Source organism: Ranitomeya variabilis, chromosome 4 (assembly GCF_051348905.1).
Source record: "Ranitomeya variabilis isolate aRanVar5 chromosome 4, aRanVar5.hap1, whole genome shotgun sequence".
Classification (NCBI taxonomy): Eukaryota; Metazoa; Chordata; class Amphibia; order Anura; family Dendrobatidae; genus Ranitomeya; species Ranitomeya variabilis.
In genome coordinates, this window is record NC_135235.1 from 484,056,144 (window position 1) to 484,076,210 (window position 20,067).

Here is a 20,067-nt window from a genome sequence, read left to right on the forward strand (position 1 = left end):
TGTAAAAAAACAAACACTACATACTTACATTCCGGTGTTTGTCGCATTCCCCGGCGTCCGCTTCCCTGCACTGTGTCAGCGCCGGCCGGCCGTAAAGCAGAGCACAGCGGTGACGTCACCGCTCTGCTTTACGGCCGGCGCTTACACAGTGCAGGGAAGCGGACGCCGGGGGACGCGACAGACACCGGAATGTAAGTATGTAGTGTTTTGTTTTTTTTACATTTACACTGGTAACCAGGGTAAACATTGGGTTACTAAGCGCGGCCCTGCGCTTAGTAACCCGATGTTTACCCTGGTTACCCGGAGACTTCGGCATCGTTGGTCGCTGGAGAGCTGTCTGTGTGACAGCTCTCCAGCGACCACACAGCGACGCTGCAGCGATCGGCATCGTTGTCTATATCGCTGCAGCGTCGCTTAATGTGACTGTACCTTTACTCCAGAAAAGCAGCAACATAAGTGTGTGCCAACCACTCCATCAGACTTAACAATGTTTGTCTGTTAATTGTCCTCAGAAAATTTGTCAAGCCATTGTCCACAAGTCCATGCATAGCATCAATCCAGGCCAACATTCGGCTATGACAGGACACCTCTAAAATCCAGTAGAATTCCTTGTAATTGTCACAGTCGAATCCTTCTATTGCTTTTATCCCCGATAAGCTGTCTACCTCTGCGCAGCAGCGCTTGTCGTTATCCATACATCATGCTGGTTCCTGCCTTGGAAGCCTAGTGTGATTTCTGGAAGCAACATGGGCCATCAGCACATGCTGAGCAAATGACGGTTGCTGGGAAGTTCACCCTCATACCGTCTGTGATCTGGGACTGCAGCTGAGGTCACTCAAACCACTTTGATGCTGCACTCGGATTTCAGTTGTTGAGTATGTGACAGACGCAATATGTTAAGCATAGGGGCCTTTCAGCCTAGTTTTGGGCATCTATTTTTCTCAGTAACCCAATGAGGACTGCAATGAGGAGAAATTTGCAAATGCGGCAACTTTTCCAATGATCTTGGTTGGAAGAGTTAACACACTGACCAGTGCCAAACTATTTTCCGTAGATCTTTTTTCTGTAAATTCTGCAAACAGATCCCAAGTAAAATCATCTTGCATGTATCTATGTTGTATCTTTTTTCTATATTGTCCCTTCAAGTATTGTTTTTCTTTTTGCAGAAATATTTCTGCTCTGAGCAAAAGCAATTTATCCACATTAGACTCCTGTCATAGGAGAGTTATTATGCAATGGTAGATGGCAAAGCAAAACTGCTTCATGCGCTTTTTCTTCCTAGGAGATTCTGCATACCATAAATAAATAGTTTTAGCAGCTCCTTAACTGGTATATCGACAGTTGTCAGACCCCAATTTTTTATGCCATTTTCTGTCTGAGCGGTTTAGCTACTCTTAAAGACCAGTTACGTTTTTGATGTGTTGTCTGCATATAACACTGTAGATTTTACTTTGTGTATAGGGCATTATGCTCACATACAAGCAGCAAAATACTCTGACCCTATGTAAGAAGAACTGTCAATCTAGTGTACACTCAGTCCTTCCGTTTTTGACTCTGCACCGGCAGCCTGACAGTGGGTAAAAATACTCAAGACTGTTTCATGCTTGAAAATACCTATAGTATGCCAGATGGCAAAGAACGGCTACTGCAGTTTTCAAGAGAACGATTTGTGACCAGAAGGGAAATTGGAGCAAGGATAAATGTGTAAATGGTTGAGGAGCCTATTATCAAGGTATGTGCAGAAGTGGAGAAGAGCTAAATAGAAATCGACAGCCTGGCTCAAAAGATAGGCAAATGTTTGGAACTAATGGAAAGGCAATGGGGCTTTAAAGTCCATCATCATCCACACTTGTGTTTTCCATGAGAGAGCTGCTGGAAGACATGTGTGGTGGCGACTTATCTCTGGGAGAACAAATGGGTCAACAGTCCAAAATTGGACATACCAGATCCTTAATTCCTCCAAGAATCAAGTGTCCAGGGCCCTCATATGCTTTAGATTTTAGGCTGAACCCTTCGACACTAGTGGGTATGACCAACATTAATCTAATATGTATGGGGGCGGTAGGCACTTACGTGGTAATAGATGGTTGTCTTTGTGTAGCCGAATATGGCAGCATCTCCCAGGGCAGTTAAGGTCACCAAACCTTGGCAAGGTTTTGTTACACCAATACGGTTACATTTGTGTTATGTGTTGAGTCTATTGAAGTTGTTCAACACAAATTAAAGCATGTCCCAAATCTCGGCAAAGTTATCACACATTACATCTCCGTAAGAGTTCTGATTTGTACATACTTTGCGTGATCATTTGTGTACAAACCAAATACTAGGCATGCCATCTACTGACATGGTTCCTTCAACATGAAATCCAATCATATAAATTGAGCTTAGAAATGTATTGAATGTCTCAGTTTTTATCATTGTGAATAATTTAGCTGAAATATTGAAATGAATATCACAAAATATAATATTTATTGCAAGTTACATCACCTTAAAAGAAATAAACAGAATTTCTGCAGCAGTAGTGCTTCAGTGGCCATCAGGATTGCAGTGCAGGTAATACTGCTTGTAGGAAACTCTGCTATCTTCTCAGTCAAGACAGTGACTACAAGTGCTTCGTTCACCTAGGAGTACAGTTGGTCTGTGCTAAACTGTCGATCACTGTATCTACTGTATTAGAAAAAGTGTGCTTTCCAAGAATATATTTCCAAGTTCAATGGTGGATATTACCCGTAAGGTTATTTCAAATTTGTATGTAATATTTAAAGGGAAACTGTCACCAGTTTTTTTTTTTGCTCATAGACTATGCCCATCACCTTTAAAGGGACTCTGTCGGCACAGAATGGCTGTTCAAACCAAGTCCAGAATCCCGGGGCCTCACGGTGGGGCCAGTCATTTACATACACCTTCCCATGTGCAAGCAAACAAGAAGGATTAGAAGGTATATTTAAATGATTGGCCCCGTCGTGTAGCACTGAGCGGCGGGACATAGTTAAAACAGTCATCCTGTGTTGATGGAGTCCCTTAAAGATCATGTGAATGGGGTTCCTGCAACCCCTTTATATCTTCACGTGTGCCACTGCATACTGCAGAAAAGGTGTTTTATACTGCATGTCAAATGCATGGTCCGACCCAATGGGTGTCTCCAGATTGTGATTGGTGCCTTCCCGGTCCCGTCAAATCCTGCCTCGTCTAACTGCATGTACTGTAAGTGGATGACAGCTCTACGTCATCCACATAGGGCCCAAAGTCTGTGCAGGTGTCAGGCATTGTGTGGACAACGTACGGGTGTTAACCACTTATATCCACAGAGAAGAGGCGGCATTTGAAGTGACCAGGGCGGTGCTGATCGCAGTTTGGAGACAGCCATCGGACAAGACTGCGCAATTTACATGCAGGGCTGCACAAATATCAAACATGTTTTTCGGAGGTATGCAGGGGCATGTCTGAGGATATAAAGGGGTTGTAGGATCCACACTCACATCATCTTAAAGGTGATGGACATAGTTTATTAGTGAAAAATGACAGTTCCCTTTTAATTGTGATTTTCTGCTCCACGAAAAATGGCATAAATATGCATGGAAAATCATGAGTCGTAAAAGTTCTTTGCGTTTTGATTTTATTGCAAAATATTACATAGTCTCAATAAAAACTTTAGAGCTCATGCATTGGGCAGAACCCAGGGTGCGCAGGCTGTCCAGTTCTTGCATACAGAACCTCCAGGCTCCATCATACTGTGTTCTGTATGTACAGAGAGATTCCTACCTAGAAGCAATGACATATGGCCGTGTGCATCAGCCCATAGGCTTACACAGCAGGAGTAAGCTAAGCAAACACAGACATGTCTTAGATCTACAGCTGCTTGATTAAATTGGCCGGAGCATTCTCTTCCAACTATTCGTTTGGAGGACAGATGTACTAATATTGTGTTCTTTGGACTTAGTGTATTTTAGGCAACTTTTCATAAGTGTCATAAGATTATTAATGGGAACCTTTCATCAGATATACCCCAAACTAAAATGCCATCTGTGAAAGGTGCCATAATGCTGAATAGATCCATACCTTTATTTTAGAAATCTGGCTTAGGGTACCGTCACACAGTGCCATTTTCATCGCTACGACGGCACGATTCGTGACGTTCTAGCGATATCGTTACGATATCGTTGTGTCTGACACGCTACTGCGATCCGGATCCCCGCTGAGAATCGTACGTCGTAGCAGATCGTTTGAAACTTTCTTTCGTCGTCTAGTGTCCCGCTGTGGCGGCATGATTGCATCGTGTGACACAGGTTGTATACGATGTGCGCACAGTAACCAACGGCTTCTACATCGCAAATACGTCATGAAATTATCGCTCCAGCGCCGTGTATTGCAACGTGTGACCGCAGTCTACGACGCTGGAGCGATAATCATACGACGCTGCAACGTCACGAATCGTGCCGTCGTAGCGATGAAAATGGCACTGTGTGACGGTACCCTTACATTGTAGAGAAATGTATTGTTGAATTGTTATGCAAACAAGCTGCCGGTGAAGTGGGTGGGTGCAGCACTGCTGCATCTCTTCCCTATTTCCTGCCCACCACCTGTCTCTGGTTAGTGATTGACAGGTCACTACTTTCCATACTGCCTCCTCTTCTCGACATCTAAAACCCAAGCACCGTCAGTCCCCAGGGTAGTGGATGCTCAGTAAGGTCCTGATGAAGAAGGCGGTCAGTGTCTTGTTTTATCTGCATAGTTTGCAGCTCGTGCTACACACTGACCATCTTCTTCACTAGGACGACCGGCGTGGGAACAAGAAGCAGGAGGGAAGCAGTCACACACTGCAGATTGCACCAGACACTGACAGTCTTTTCATCTGGACCTTACTATCTGTACACTTGCAATAGATCTTGGGTTGGAGAGGGTGATCACTGAAAGGAGAGCGACTGACAGGAGGCGGGCAGGAAATAGGTAAGAGAGGCAGTAGAGAGGTAAGTGCACTGCCCGCCTACTGCATTTGCATACAAATTCAACAATACATTTCTGTAAAACATAAACCCTAATTTTTTAAATAAAGTTATGGATGTAATCAACATTATGGTACCTCTACATAGATAAAAATGACAGGTTCATTTTAAATTTTTACTGTGATATTTAAGGCATTTTTGGACAACGTAGGGCCTTCATACAATGTAAAAGCATCAGCAAAACCAACTTTTGTGACTCTTCCATACAACAGCCAAGTGATGCATGCTTTATATTGCAGCACAGCAGGAAGAAGTTTTCTAAAGATAAGTGAGCTGCACCACATTTTCTGTGAACTTACTTGGCTATAATGATAGCATGTAGCATAACTGGAAGGTCCTTTAATAGGTCCTCTTGTCTGATGTCATGGCTAATGCTGTATGAGTAGACCCCTGGGACGTGACACATTGTACTGACTGGTTGAAGTGGTCTCTGCTGTGTGTCCTCCAACTTCAGATTAAGACTTCACAGCTATTGTTCACCATATGAAGTGTGTTCTATAATATCCACGTTTTCCATTATCTACACATTGACAAGTTGGCTTTTTGGGATCTTCTAGTTTGACCAATTATTGAGAATTAAATGTTCCTAGGAAATATAAGCAAGCCCTGACAAATACCTTCTTTTTTTCGCTTTGTAAGACGCACTTTTTTCCCCCAAAAAATTTGAGTGCATCTTAGAAAGCGAACATGCCTTACGGGGGGGGGGTGTCCGGGTGTCTCCGGGTGCCCGGCGGTTGCTAGCCGGGGGCGGCGCATGCGCTGATGGTGATCTTGGGATCAAGATCTCGAGAGATGAGATTTCAGCAGCGGCCATATTCCCGGAGACCAGCGCACGTGTAACCCTTTAAGTGCCGGGGCTCTGGCCTATCGCAAAATGTCGGCAGAGCAGGACACCCACGCAGCACAGCTGGGCACCAGAGACATCCTTCAGCAGCACAAGAACACCGTAGCAGCACAAGATCCCTGCAGCAACGCGCCACACATCGGAGCCCCCACTCATCCCTGCCTGCGGCCTGGAGCATCACCCCTCTCCTGCCTCCTCCAGCAGCGACCCTGGGACCCCGCTTCACTGTAGCCACCACCCTCGGTAAGCAATAAGATGCAAGGATTATAAGAAGCACCACCAATTTATTAAAGACTATTTTTTTTCTTATTTTTCTCCTCAAAATTTGGGGTGCATCTTATAATCCGAAAAATACTGTAAGTAAAACTATTGCTAGCTTAAAGATCACTGTGATCGTCAGCACATCATCCCGTATAAACACGACGTGTGCTGCCAAGAACATTGTGTTCTCTATGCCCAAAACAAGTGTAGTTATGATTGTTCTGCACCCATAGAGGTTAACCAGTCTAGACAGGACGTTAAACGACTGCTGATCGGTAGGCTTAGATCTAGTCAACGGTAATTTAACAGCCACTGTCGGTATAAACTGGTCTGGACCAGTGTTACTAGGAATGCTTATTTCCCGAATTTTGGTTTTCTAAACGAGCTGACAGTTACATGATGAATAAGAGATCCGAGAAGTATCGTTTCTCCTTGCGGAGAGTGACATGTTAAGCATGCCGAGATGAGGAGACTTAAAGCCGCAATGCTCCTCTGGGAAATATGCAAATTATTTGTTCAGAGAGGAAGAGGACTAGAACTTTAGTGCCACCTATTGGAAGTAGCAATCCTAACAGTCAATGTCGACCCTTTAACGAGCCTTGTCACATGACTTAGGATAAAAGCCAAACCAGAATCTCAGTTTGCAGGCACTGTGATTCAGGGTAATGCCCTTCATCAGTGCAAAGTGTGAGATCTGATTTGTCTGTGTGAGAGACGTCTGACCGGGATCCAAGAAGTATAGTTTCTCCTTGCGGAGAGTGACATGTTAAGCATGCCGAGATGAGGAGACTTAAAGCTGCAAAGCTCCTCTGAGAAATGTGCAAATTGTTTCTTAAGAGAGGAAGAGGACTAGAACTCTAGTGGCACCTATTGAGATTCTGGTTTGACTTTTATCCTAAGTCATGTGACAAGGCTCGTTAAAGGGTCAACGTTGACTGTTAGGATTGCTACTTACAATAGGTGGCGCTAAAGTTCTAGTCCTCTTCCTCTCTGAAGAGACAATTTGCATATTTTCCAGAGGAGCATTGTGGCTTTAAGTCTCCTCATCTCGGCATGCTTAACATGTCACTCTCCGCAAGGAGAAATGATACTTCTTGGATCCCGTTCAGACGCCTCTCACACACCCAAATCAGATCTCACACTTTGCACTGATAAGGGGCAGTACCCCAAAACACAGTGTCTGCAAATTGATATTCTGGTTTGGCTTTTATCCTAAATCATGTGCAAGGCTCTTTAACGGGTCGACATTAACTGTTAGGATTGCTACTTCCAATAAGTGGCACTAAAGTTCTAGTCCTCTTCCTCTCCGAAGAGACAATTTGCATGATGAATAAGGAAAACACTTGTTCATTGGGTGAGATGAATTTTTGCTTTAAAATCAACATTCTTGGCAGCACATTATATATGTAAGCAGGAGAAATACTGCCAAGTACATGGTGTTCTATGTGCATAGAACAGTAATATTAACGATCATTCTGTGCGCGTAGAGTTCTGGCTGTCTAACAGGCCATTAAATGACATCCAATGAGCTTGCATGTAGCCAGTCATCGGTCACTTAACTGCCACGGTCAGCATATGTAAACCCAGCATTACATTTCTGCTGTGGCCAGGTGCACTTGTCATTGTAGACAAGAAAGACAAATAACCAAGCCTATAATACATGGTCTAGCTTTGACCACTACAAAGACAACCCCTTGGTATGATCAGACCATGTCCCTGTACGGTCAGACACAGCCATTACGCAGTACACAGCAGGGGCACATTTGTAAGATTATTTCAGCACAGGAACATTTTATTAAACACGTCCAATTATTTTAGTGATGTCCCATAAATGAGAACTTTAGTGGTGTGGCATACTTACAAACATGACTGCTGATAAAATAGGAACATTCCCAGTCCCTCCCTGGGAATTATGTAAACTGGACCCAGAATACCACTTTTGGGGGAGGGTTTAATCAAATTCCACCCATTTTTAGACCAGAATTTACCTTAATTTGAAAAATCAGGACAGTCCTGGAGCATTCTAGACTGTTGGCAGCTATGGTTTGTTCTCACTTCAAATGTCTAAATGCAACAGAAAATCATGTCTACGTGCAGCGCACATGGTTTTTTGATGTATACTTTTGTATCCACAAAATCATGTGGCTAGTGCTACTAGTAGTAACCACTCCAGTTTTAATACCTGTCCAATTTGCAAGTAAAACTATTGTGTACCTGCAAAATCATGCGTGCTATATAATTATGCATTTGTAAACTGCTCGTACCATAGACAGACATGGTTTCCTGCCTCATGCTATAGCCAATATCTGAGACAACTTATACAAGCAATTTATTTTCTTTCCAGATGCGCTGAGACAATAAAAGAAAAGATGCTTTGCAAAACTTTTTATTTCCTACTGTTTTTTTTTTTGTTTGCATCTCCTGTACAAGCCTCTATATGTCCATGGTTACAGACAACGAACAACCCCTGTGTAGCCTGATCCTGCAAACATCTTACACGTCATTGGTCAACTACGTGTTTCGTGAGCCACAATTGACTTGAAATTTAAATTTAAAAAAACTGACCATCACATCCAAACATAGACTAAGTGTGAACAGGTGCTGACCTAGAGTCACCAACTCGTATACACTCAAACAAAAAAGGCAGCACTCTGTGGCACCATAGCATGCAAATATGAAATATGAAAATTGAATTGCATTACTGATTAGAAATATGAAAAATTGAGAAAGCTTAGCTCATAAATTGGCCAATTCATGTGTACCTGGAAGCCACGTTAAGGCGTTTCTCTTTTCCAGGACCTAGCAATGCCTTTCCTCTCTTAGAATAAAGTCTTCATCTGTATGGGAACATGAATCCTCTCTTAGACTAAAATATCTCACTCTGTGGGGGGTAGTGGTCCTGCTGGGATTAAAAACACCTGTGGCTAAAAGGCAGAGTGCTCAGTCAGAAGGCTAATGAGTACAAATGTCAAAAAACTGACTGTCACATCCAAACATAGACTAAGTGTGAACAGGTGCTAACTTAGAGTGACCAACTCGTATACACTCAAGCAAAAAAAGCAGCACTCTGTAGCGCCATAGCATGCAAATATGAAATAAGAAAATATTTTGTTTAACAATTGACTTGAAGGCCCCTGACGTGGCTCATGGAAGAAAACAGAAGCTTGTTTCTAACACATTGGCAATAGAGGAGAAACCATGAAAAGGCTCTAGTGGCGCTGCTGCTGCCTTGTCCTCCTATTTGGTGACATCACCTTTCTTTGCCTGGCCACTGTCTCCTCCTTCTAGGTAGTTCCCCGCACTGCTTGTTCCTGATCTGCTCATTCTTGATTTTGTAGTGAGTCCTGTCTTCCATTACAGGCTACCTGATTCTGACCTGCTATGGGTAGAAATCATGCTCAGTATGGGTATAATGTTCCTCAAGACCTGGGCATAAAGGACCTTTCTTTGCAACATCCACCACAGACTTTGGACTAAAGTGGCGTGGTTTCTAGAAAAAAAAAGAAAGACATTTTTTCTAACCATGGGAATTTCTTTAGCAGTTAAATGCTTTGTGCGCCAAGGGATTGTGCTATGCCGCTGCTACTATGGCATTTCATGATTTCTGTAATGCCATGTGCACACGTTGGTGAGTTTTTTACCTCAGTATTTATAAAAAGCCAAAACCAGGACTGGAACAATCACAGAAAAAGTATAATAGAAACACGTTACCACTTCTGTATTATCACCACTCCTGGTTTTGTCTTACAAATACTTAGGTAAAAAACTGATCAAATACTGAACGTGTGCACGCTGCCTTATTGCTATTTGGAACCATTGTTTTCTATTAGCTATTCAGAAACTTTGTTATACCATGCCTGAGGAAGGGGACCTAAGAAGTCCCAAAAGCTTAACTTGTAACATCATTTATTTTATTTTTGTTAGGCTTTAAAAGGTAGCATAACTACGAGATTATCTTATTTTTCACACTGAGAACATTTTTGTTTTCTATTGGGTACATGGCTTTTATCGTTTAATTGCATAGAATGCGGCTCGCCAACCAACTCTCTTGATCAGAAAGCTTGGGGACCAGTGCTATAATTTTTACCAGGCTATTTTTGGTAGGCAATAACAAGGTGTGCTTAGATGGGACAGAGAAGTAGAGACCAGTGGGTACCAGGTAAGTGTTGGAATATCGGTGAGGGTGAATATTGTTTTTTTAATTTATTTTTCCCATGCTGGACCACCCCTTTTAAATCTTGAGACCTCTTCTGATTATCCTCAAATTTAGTATTTGTGATTCTAATGAACACGTTGAGAGCTAACTGCAGCAGTGGATAGGTTAATATGAATTCTGTCTGGTGATCCTGCAGTGACTCACGCACAAGAATCCAGAGCGGGCCAGTTATTGGATTGGGACTCCCAAAAGGATGTCTTTAATTGCATCAACTCTGATATTTACCCAGTCTGTTTCTTGTGCCCATCCCCCAAGATACACTGTTCTGCTGCCAATCTTCCAATGGGCGCAGCAGTAACTGTTCAGAACTTTCCCATTCCAGCACCTGGGGACCTAAGAACATTAACACCCGGGAGTGGGTGCGAGAACATCATCTGTTTTGCATGTAGACTATACGCATCAAGTATAGATGACAAATACACTGTTTTAAAGGTCATTCTTGTCTCCGAGGTCTCAGGGATGCTAATTAACCCTTGATGTGACAAATATCCTTGTATTTTCTTTCTATCAAACTGTGCGGTATATTAAATAACATTCGTGCAGGAATCATCAGGGGAAAAGCAACACTTGGATTGGTCTGTATGGGACGGTAGACTCTGATTGACATTAAATGTGTGAAAAGTGCAATGTTACAGCTCTTACTTTTTTTTTTCTAATGCATGAAAGAAGCGACCTGATTTTCGTCTGCATTAGTTTTGTTTAAATGAAGCCCCCTGAGTGTAGGGATACCGCCAATCTACAGAGATGAAAATGTGCGGCTTTGATCAGACACAGTTGTATCGCTATTATTGCTTGTGTTTTATACAGTGGTTACATGAATTGCAATTAGACATTTTCGAGCACTACAAAGAGTGATTTAAGAAATCTAATACAAAGGTTTTCCAACCAGAACAGCCTCCTTTCATTCAGCATCTCCCCCTCCAAAGATGAGCTGACAGCCTTGAGGTTTGGGTGCTGACAAATACACATTTGTTTCCTACTCGACATCTATTGAATTCGGTGGATGACTTTGTAATACATATTGGAGTAGAGCAGGGGTGAGCAATTAATTTTTCCAAGGGGCCAAATGACATACTGTGTCTGTTACAGAGGGCAGAATAACCGGCCGAAGGTAATTCTGCCTATTATTGTTTTATATTAAGCTTTATTGCTTAATATTGAACAGAATTCTGCTGTCTAGCCCCCTTACACATGATTATGTCCCCACACAGAACCTCACTCAGAATGTGTCCACATGTCCTTCACTCAGAATGTTTCCAAACAGCCCTCTTACACAAGATTGTGTCCCCACACAGACCCCCACTCAGAATGATCTGTCCACATGCCCTCCACTCAGAATGATGTTCCCAAACAGCCCTCTTACACAAGATTGTGTCCCCACACAGACCCCCACTCAGAATGTGTCCACATGTCCTCCACTCAGAATGATGTTCCCAAACAGCCCTCTTACACAAGATTGTGTCCCCACACAGACCCCCACTCAGATTGTGTCCACATGTCCTCCACTCAGAATGATGTTCCCAAACAGCCCCCTTACACAAGATTGTGTCCCCACACAGACCCCCACTCAGAATGATCTGTCCACATGCCCTCCACTCAGAATGATGTTCCCAAACAGCCCTTTTACACAAGATTGTCCCCACACAGACCCCCACTCAGAATGTGTCCACATGTCCTCCACTCAGAATGATGTTCCCAAACAGTCCTCTTACACAAGATTGTCCCCACACTGACCCCCACTCAGATTGTGTCCACATGTCCTCCACTCAGAATGATGTTCCCAAACAACCCCCTTACACAAGATTGTGTCCCCACGGACCCCCACTCAGAATGATCTGTCCACATGCCCTCCACTCAGAATGATGTTCCCAAACAGCCCTCTTACATAATATTATAATATATGTCCACACCCAGCCCCCACTCAGAATGATGTCCTCACACAGCCCTCTACTCAGAATGATGTCCTCACACAGCGCCCCACTCAGAATGATGTCCTCACACAGCCCCCACTCAGAATGTGTCCACATGTTGTCCACTTAGAATGATGTCCCCAAACAGCCCTCTTACATAATATTATGTCCTCACACAGCCCCCCCACTCAGAATGATGTCCTCACACAGCCCCCCACTCAGAATGATGTCCGTACACAGCGGCACCCTGCTCAATTGAATCTGTTCACCCACTTCTCCGCTCTGTGCTGTGTGCTAAGGCAAAGTGCTGTAGTAGTGACATCATCGTGCCTCCTGCAATCTCAGATGCAGAGACTCAATGTTGGAAGAGGGAGCTGACAACTCCCTGTTCCATCACTGAATTCACTGGTATCTGTATCTCCGGGATGCAGATACTGGTGAAGGTCAGATGCCATGCAGGAACCAGCCAAATGGTGCTGGGATCCACTGCATAAATCCCTTTTTGGCTGTCCCGATCTACAGGCCACACAGGAACAACCAAAGCGCCACATGTGGCCTGCAGGATGTATTTTGCCCAAGTCTGGTATACAGTTCCTTTGAGAGAGAGAGACACCCCTTGCTGCAGCTCCACTTTTTTGAACCAGAGACTCCTCTTTGTGACATCCATATGTCCCAATGGGCATAAGTACAATGGTGGTCTTGATGGGGAAAACCCATTAAATATATGGAGCTGAACTTTTTATTAGAAAGTATGTTTGTTTTTATAATTTTAATTTATATGACTTTATGGCCTCTTTATGGGCTATATTAATACCTTGTGCATGTGTTGTTTCACTAGTACAAATATTCCAAAATGGCTTTTACGTTGAGTTTCCAAAAGCTCTTATTCTATGGTAAGTGGCAGCATATTATGAGGACAGGTCTGCTATGCTTTTACCCAAACATAAAAAATACTGTTCCATTTGGTGAATAGTGCCTAGCTAAGAATACAGTACACTTATAGTTATGAGTCTGCATTATTGATGGGATTACCACCCTTGATTCCTCCCATCCCCTTTTACCAGCATTTGATGGTTGCCATGTACAAAAGAAGATACATGTAGGACATCAGTCACTAAAGTGAATATGGCTGAGCTGCCAATGGATTTCACCACAAAGTATTCACTTTCCTGATATTTTAACTACGTGACAATTTGGTAGACAGTTGCACCTAAGTTTATAGTTCTTTAATGGGACCTGTCGTCACGTCCGACACGACCGTTTAATATTTGTCTTCATGAAATAGTTTTCGAGTAGCCTCCGTTATTTTTCCCAGATATTTATATATAAATTGATAAGGCTACGTTCACATTTGCGTTGTGTGGTGCAGCGTCGGCGACGCAACGCACAACGCAAATGTAAACGCATGCACAACGCAGCGTTTTGTGATGCATGCGTCCACTTTTGCATGGTTTTTGGCGCAGAAAAAACTGCATCATGCAGCGTCCTCTGCGCCTTGACGCATGCACCACAGTGACGCATGCGTCACAAAACGCAAGTGCAACGCATGTCCATGCGCCCCCCCATGTTAAATATAGGGGGCGCATGACCCATACGTTGCCGCGGCTGCGCCTGACGCAACGCTAATGTGAACATAGCCTAACTGGGTGTTACCAGTTGTCATGATTTTTCCTATCTGAGTGTCTGGATGCAGTGAATGACAGTTCTGCCTTCTAATCTAGGAATTGGGGTGTACTGAGCTGTCAGTATGGTGATGGACACCTCAGCCATCCAATCGGATAATGGGGCGTTCTGAGCTGCCAGTTTCTGGAGTGACAGTTTAGCCGTCCAATCAGGACCAGGGGGTACCAGAGCGTCATCCATGTGTCTCTTGTCCAGAGTAATTACCGGGTTATTTAACCAGCTCTCTGCCAATTGTAGCTTTGCTCATGAGGTGTGCGCGTAGTCCGTTCTCCTTGTCTGGTATTCTTTGCAGCTCAATGAAAGATTTGTCTTGACCATCCGTTTGCCTAGCCCTTTTGTTGTGATCCACTGCCTTCTTGGAATATTAACCTCGGATTGTTTCCTGACTATGCCTTCGTCTCACCCCTCTGTCTATATAATACTCTCTTGACTTTTGACCTCGGACCTCTTTACTACCTAGCTTCACTGCTTATCTGGGAGTAATGACTAGCGTTATACCAGCAGTTATGTGTGTGTCCCTGAATACTCTCACACTGTTCAATTAGTACTGCAAGTGTCAGACTGGTAAAGGACACACACCTTGTATAAGGGCAATGGTAATGGAAATGTATTCATATGTTTCTAGGAGGAATAACAGAAGAACAACACATATTATGTTCCAGATTTGTTATTTTATGGGGAATGCAAATATGTATTAACCTAAACAAGTCATGAGAGTTGGCAAGTTCCCTTTAATTAAGAGTGTCACTTTACTATTTACATGCTTTTTTCCCTAAGCCTAAAGGCAATCTTTACCATTTTGGACGAATGTAATATGCATCATTGTGAAGGATTCAAGACTACATTTAGAGACTTCCAAATGTGTTGAGTTGACCATGACATTCGGGACTTTAGTTTATTGATTTAGCTTAGTGAATCAAATGAAAAATGCAGATCTCACAAAAATCGCTAAATCTTAATTATGTGCCCATATTTCTCTTAATCTGGTGTTATTTATCTTTTAGGCACTGGACACCGATCGAACAGTTCTACACAAGATGAAGAAAGCTGCCAAAGCAAAGAACAGTGCAGGCGAAGGTAAGCTTCAAATATTGGCATCCGTTTTGCTCTTTTTTATAATTTTTTTTTTTTAAATTAGGCATTACGTAACACATTTTGATATTGTATATGCTGATAAAGAATCTAATACCATATTGGTGCTGAGTTGTTGTGTTTTCCAGATTATTGGATTAATATTAAATAGTTTCAAAATAAAAAATATTTCTAATTGCTGATAATCCAGCATATGTCACAAATTCTTCTTTCTTCTGATGATATTTAGTCTCTCAGTGTCTCCTTTTTAACAAATTTTGGATCTTCAGTACAAACAACACCCATGAGACTGGTCTTCAAACCATGACCTATATGTTTTTGATAATGACCCTTGGAACAGTGACATCACAATGGTGCAAAAATAGCTAACCTTTGAGCGTGGACATGTGCGAGGACAAGGATAGACAGCGCTGTTCAAATCATGTTTTGGCTTCCATAATAAAATATAGTTAGAAAAAGTTGCTGTTTACCAGTGACAATTTAGGAGTCTTCTCTTGGGATTGTCATTTTTGGGGGAATTAAGTGAAGTTAATAACATTCCAATGCCTTCCATTTGTCTTTCTGAAAGCGCAGCTGCCGGGAGGAAATTAAGTTTATTTTTCTAAGGAGCCACTGACTTTCAGTCATAGAGGCATGCCCACAGTAGCTAATGGATATTGGCCCCCTCTGAGACTAATAACACCAGCCCTTAGCTAGCCCAGAAATGGCACATCCATTAGATGCGTCAATTCTGGCTCTTAGACTTGGCTCTTTCCGATTGCCATGGTGCGTTGTCTGGTTGGTTTTGGGTTGATGTCAGCTGTGTAATGTCAGCTGACATCAAGCCCAATGGTTAGTACGAGTAATGGAGAGACATCTATAAGACACTCTTATTACTAATCCGTAGTCCAAAGAAATAAACATAACAAGGAAGTCCCACTACAATTCCCGACGCTGCTACATCTGGAGGATGGGCTGAGCAGTGGCATCAGTAATGATAACCTTACTCACATCACTGCTTGTCACAACAGCCAGATTAACACGCTACTCTCGGTATTCCGGCAGCCAGCTGAGCAGTCACATAACTGATGTCACCGCTTAGCATAGCCTACGGATATAGCAAAGTCGTGGATCTTTGTGGGATGTCCATATTATAGATTGCGGTGGACCCTTTGGATTACTTTTTATTGTACTTTCCTGTGTCTGTCTTTTTTTTTTTTTTTTAACTTACGGGGTTAGTATTATGGGTGTCTAACAGAAACCTCTCTATTACTAACCCCTGGACTTAATGTCAACGGACATTACACAGCTCAAATCAACCCTAAAATTATTACCCCAATTGGCAATGCACCAGTTCAATCGGGAAGAGCCAAGTCTAATCACCAGAATTGGCGCATCTAATGGATGCCCCGTTTATGGGGTGGCTGAGAGCTGGTATTAGTCTGGGAAGGGGACAATATCCATAACCCCTTACCAGCCTATTAATATCATCCCGCAGCTGTCTGCTTAGCCTTTGCTGGTTATTAATAACAGGGGGGGGGCCCACATTTATTCCTTTTTTTGGATACCCCCTTTTTAATAATCAGTAAAGGTTACACAGACAGCTGTGAGCTCATATTAATAGGCTGGTAAGATCCATGGATAGTGACCCCTTGCTAGAATAATAACACCAGCACTCGGATGTCTGCTTTCCCTCAGCTGGTTATTAAAAATTAGGGTGATACCACACCATTTTTTTCCCAAGTAATTAATATGTTTAATAAGGCTAAACACCCTTTCATGCCACATCTACAGGGCATCTATCCTATTTATTCTATCTCTGTATATAAGATTAAACACTATGTCCTCATAGTTAGACTGGCACTTCTAAACATATAATCAACACTAACGGTCTATCCCTTAGGGTGGCCGAAAAACATGAAGAGATCCAAGATACCATTAAAATAAGGCTTTATTAGTGGGAATTATATCCAATGCCATAGTGCACAAGCACCTAAACAAGAAGTGGGGGGCTAACCACAATTATCATGCTAAACAGCACTTTTTTGCAATGTAAAACAGACGGTAGCGCCCAATATGAATCAGATATACATCATTTTATATTGCATAGGTATACATCAATACATTAAGTATATAAGAGCAACCGCCATATCTACCTGTGACTTGGCCCAGCGTCCCACCTCACCCCAACGCGCGTTTCGCAATTAGCTTCTTCCGGGGGCGCCCCCGGAAGAAGCTAATTGCGAAACGCGCGTTGGGGTGAGGTGGGACGCTGGGCCAAGTCACAGGTAGATATGGCGGTTGCTCTTATATACTTAATGTATTGATGTATACCTATGCAATATAAAATGATGTATATCTGATTCATATTGGGCGCTACCGTCTGTTTTACATTGCAAAAAAGTGCTGTTTAGCATGATAATTGTGGTTAGCCCCCCACTTCTTGTTTAGGTGCTTGTGCACTATGGCATTGGATATAATTCCCACTAATAAAGCCTTATTTTAATGGTATCTTGGATCTCTTCATGTTTTTCGGCCACCCTAAGGGATAGACCGTTAGTGTTGATTCTCTGTATATAAGAGTGCTTTATTAGCTTGTAAACTAGGTTTAAATGACATGGAGAATTACTGAATGTAAACACTGCATATAGATTTCATATGGATGCTAGGTGCTAAAAATCACATTGTACTCGCATTACACCCATCCTACTTTTCTGGATCAACCTCGGACTGATTTTTTATACACTAGTATGAATCCAGCCTAAAGTTTATTTCCTCCTGGTAGCTGAGGTTTTAGTAATGCAACTGAACCTAAAGTTATTAACCTGCAGATATGAGGTTAATCTGCAGATTAATAGCATTTTTATGCTGTCCAGCTGCCTTTATGAAAGCAGGGCTACCAGGAGAAAATTAACTTTATTCTTCGCGTGAGCCACCTGGAGCGGCTACAGTCCCCTGTCACAGTATTGTGAGCGACAGCTGAAAGCATTTTCTGGAACTTTGATTGACAGCTAGCTCTGCAGAGATGCGCAGCAGAATGTACTATGTACCGTATATATGAAAAAAAAGTTTTCATTGGTTCCCTTCTAGCTGTGTATGACATTGATCATGAACTGGGCCTCACATATCTGGAATTCTCACAAACTGAACCGTGCTTTGTTGCGGAGGAATACAATATCCTGTCTCTTTCCATTCATCCGCAGTTGGCGGGAGAGATATGGTTTTCCTGATATCCTTTCATATCTTGTTAGACAAGATTTACACTCCGGAGCTTCCAGATGTACCCTGCTGAGCCGCTTTCCTGTGCCTGCTTTCTTTTTTTTCAATGTTAGCAGTGACTGTATGGGCACAGGGAGGGTGAGGAGATCGGATGGCGCATACCAAGATATAAATTATAACATACAGTACCCCCAGGAGTGCACTATGCAGAGGAGCAGGTTTGTTTTTTTTTTAGGTCATTTCAGAGCCAGCAGCTTGTTGCCTTGCCTGACTGTGCAGACGTCGGTACTGTCAGTGTATTCCCAGATACATGTCAGTCACTGACTGCTTTCCATTGTTGGTCTGAACAGGCCTTTAATTATCATTTCAACCTGAAATCATATGTTTGTATATCTGAGTTTGTTAGCGCCAGATGTGCATGAATTGCTCTAAATAATCCCGATTAGTCTTGAAAATCTGAAATGTAGCACAGAGCACAAGGGATTTTTCGTTTTTTAGCGTCCTCTATTACATGCTGGAAAATTGCTGAAGGGCAGAGTTTCCTGGTCTCTTATTGCAGATAAAACAGGTGGTGAAGCCATTTTAACCCAAACTTATTGATCCACATGCATACCCTAGAAATGTTGAGGTAATTTTGTTTTTTTGCCCTGCCAATTATGTATGTGATAACATAACAGCAGAATCAAGGATAGCGTGTTTATTGTAGCAGGTAGCATTTGACTAAATTGGTCATGACATTGTGCAATTTGGCACGGGGCAGTAGCCGTGGGTGAGGTATCGGTCTCTTGCACCCCGGCACGTTACATGAAGGTTGAGGTTCTGGCTGGGTGTGTGGACTGGCGCTGTGAGGGCACTACACCCGTGCAGTCCGCATGTAACGGATGTTGCCGGTTTGCCAGGACCAGATGTTTTACAGTTTAATGAGGGAGACTTGGTAGGGAATATATACAGAAGATAGCGGGTATACAGTCTCCTGAACTTTTTTTTCACAAATTGGAACACTTTCCACACCGTTTCAATTCCTTCTTCTTTACTGTCTCTACTTGTCCTCTATTTCCACTGTTTCTCACTACTTTACCACAACCCAGCACAGCACAACAGTTCCGTGTAGTAAGAGTCCTGTACTCAACCCCTGGAACGGAACTCCCTCCCGGGCACTCTATTCATCACGCGTACTCAGTCCTATCTAGGGTTGTTACCTTCAGGAGTAATAACTCTGGGCCTTACTGATAGGTGTCCTCTCAGAGGATCCTTCTCCGGTAAATCACTCCATTTCTCAGTCACTTTTCCTCTTCCTTCACGGTCTCACTCTATCCTTTCTCTCAGTCTCCTCTTCCGTTAGGGACACCCAAGACAGCGGGACTGCTCACATTGGACCTTAGGTCCTTTCTTTATGCACTCTGGGCCCTATCTGACTTCATAACGGGAAACCGTCCCTTTCCCTTCAGTCTACTCCCTCCCTCGTTGGGCTGGTCCCAAACTTTAACTCTTGCTTTCCCTATTGACAAGTAGCAAACATTATCAATATTACTAACGCATAGCACAATTCACATTATACATTACAACAATATACTTGTTTCTGCAAGGGGGCACATGGGCATTATGTCCATCTCCTTACAATTGCATGTATTTCACTCCACTAGCATAGACTGACATCCAGCCCTGAGATTGCTACTGTACAGGCAATAAAAATGTGCAGGGACTGGAGCACTACTGTTTTCAGGAGCTTTCAAGGTCCTGGCAGTTGGACCACCACTAATCAGGAAATCAGGAAGTGATTCCATATCCTAGTATTGTGCAATCCCTTTCTGAGATGGGGATGGTCTGCATAATAAAACCATGCCGAACAGAATCTCTAAG

At 42.9% G+C, this 20,067-nt stretch overlaps 1 protein-coding gene across 2 annotated transcripts in view; it reads left to right on the top strand.

Annotated features, from left to right (window-relative positions):
• The window catches only part of LOC143765343 (arf-GAP with SH3 domain, ANK repeat and PH domain-containing protein 1-like), a 243,345-nt gene that overhangs the window by 133,764 nt on the left and 89,514 nt on the right, over window positions 1–20,067 (top strand). For both annotated transcript variants that reach the window (XM_077251906.1, XM_077251905.1), the window contains exon 2: window positions 14,922–14,994. In XM_077251906.1, coding sequence (XP_077108021.1) covers window positions 14,922–14,994 — 73 coding nt within the window. The remainder of the gene's footprint in view (window positions 1–14,921; window positions 14,995–20,067) is intronic.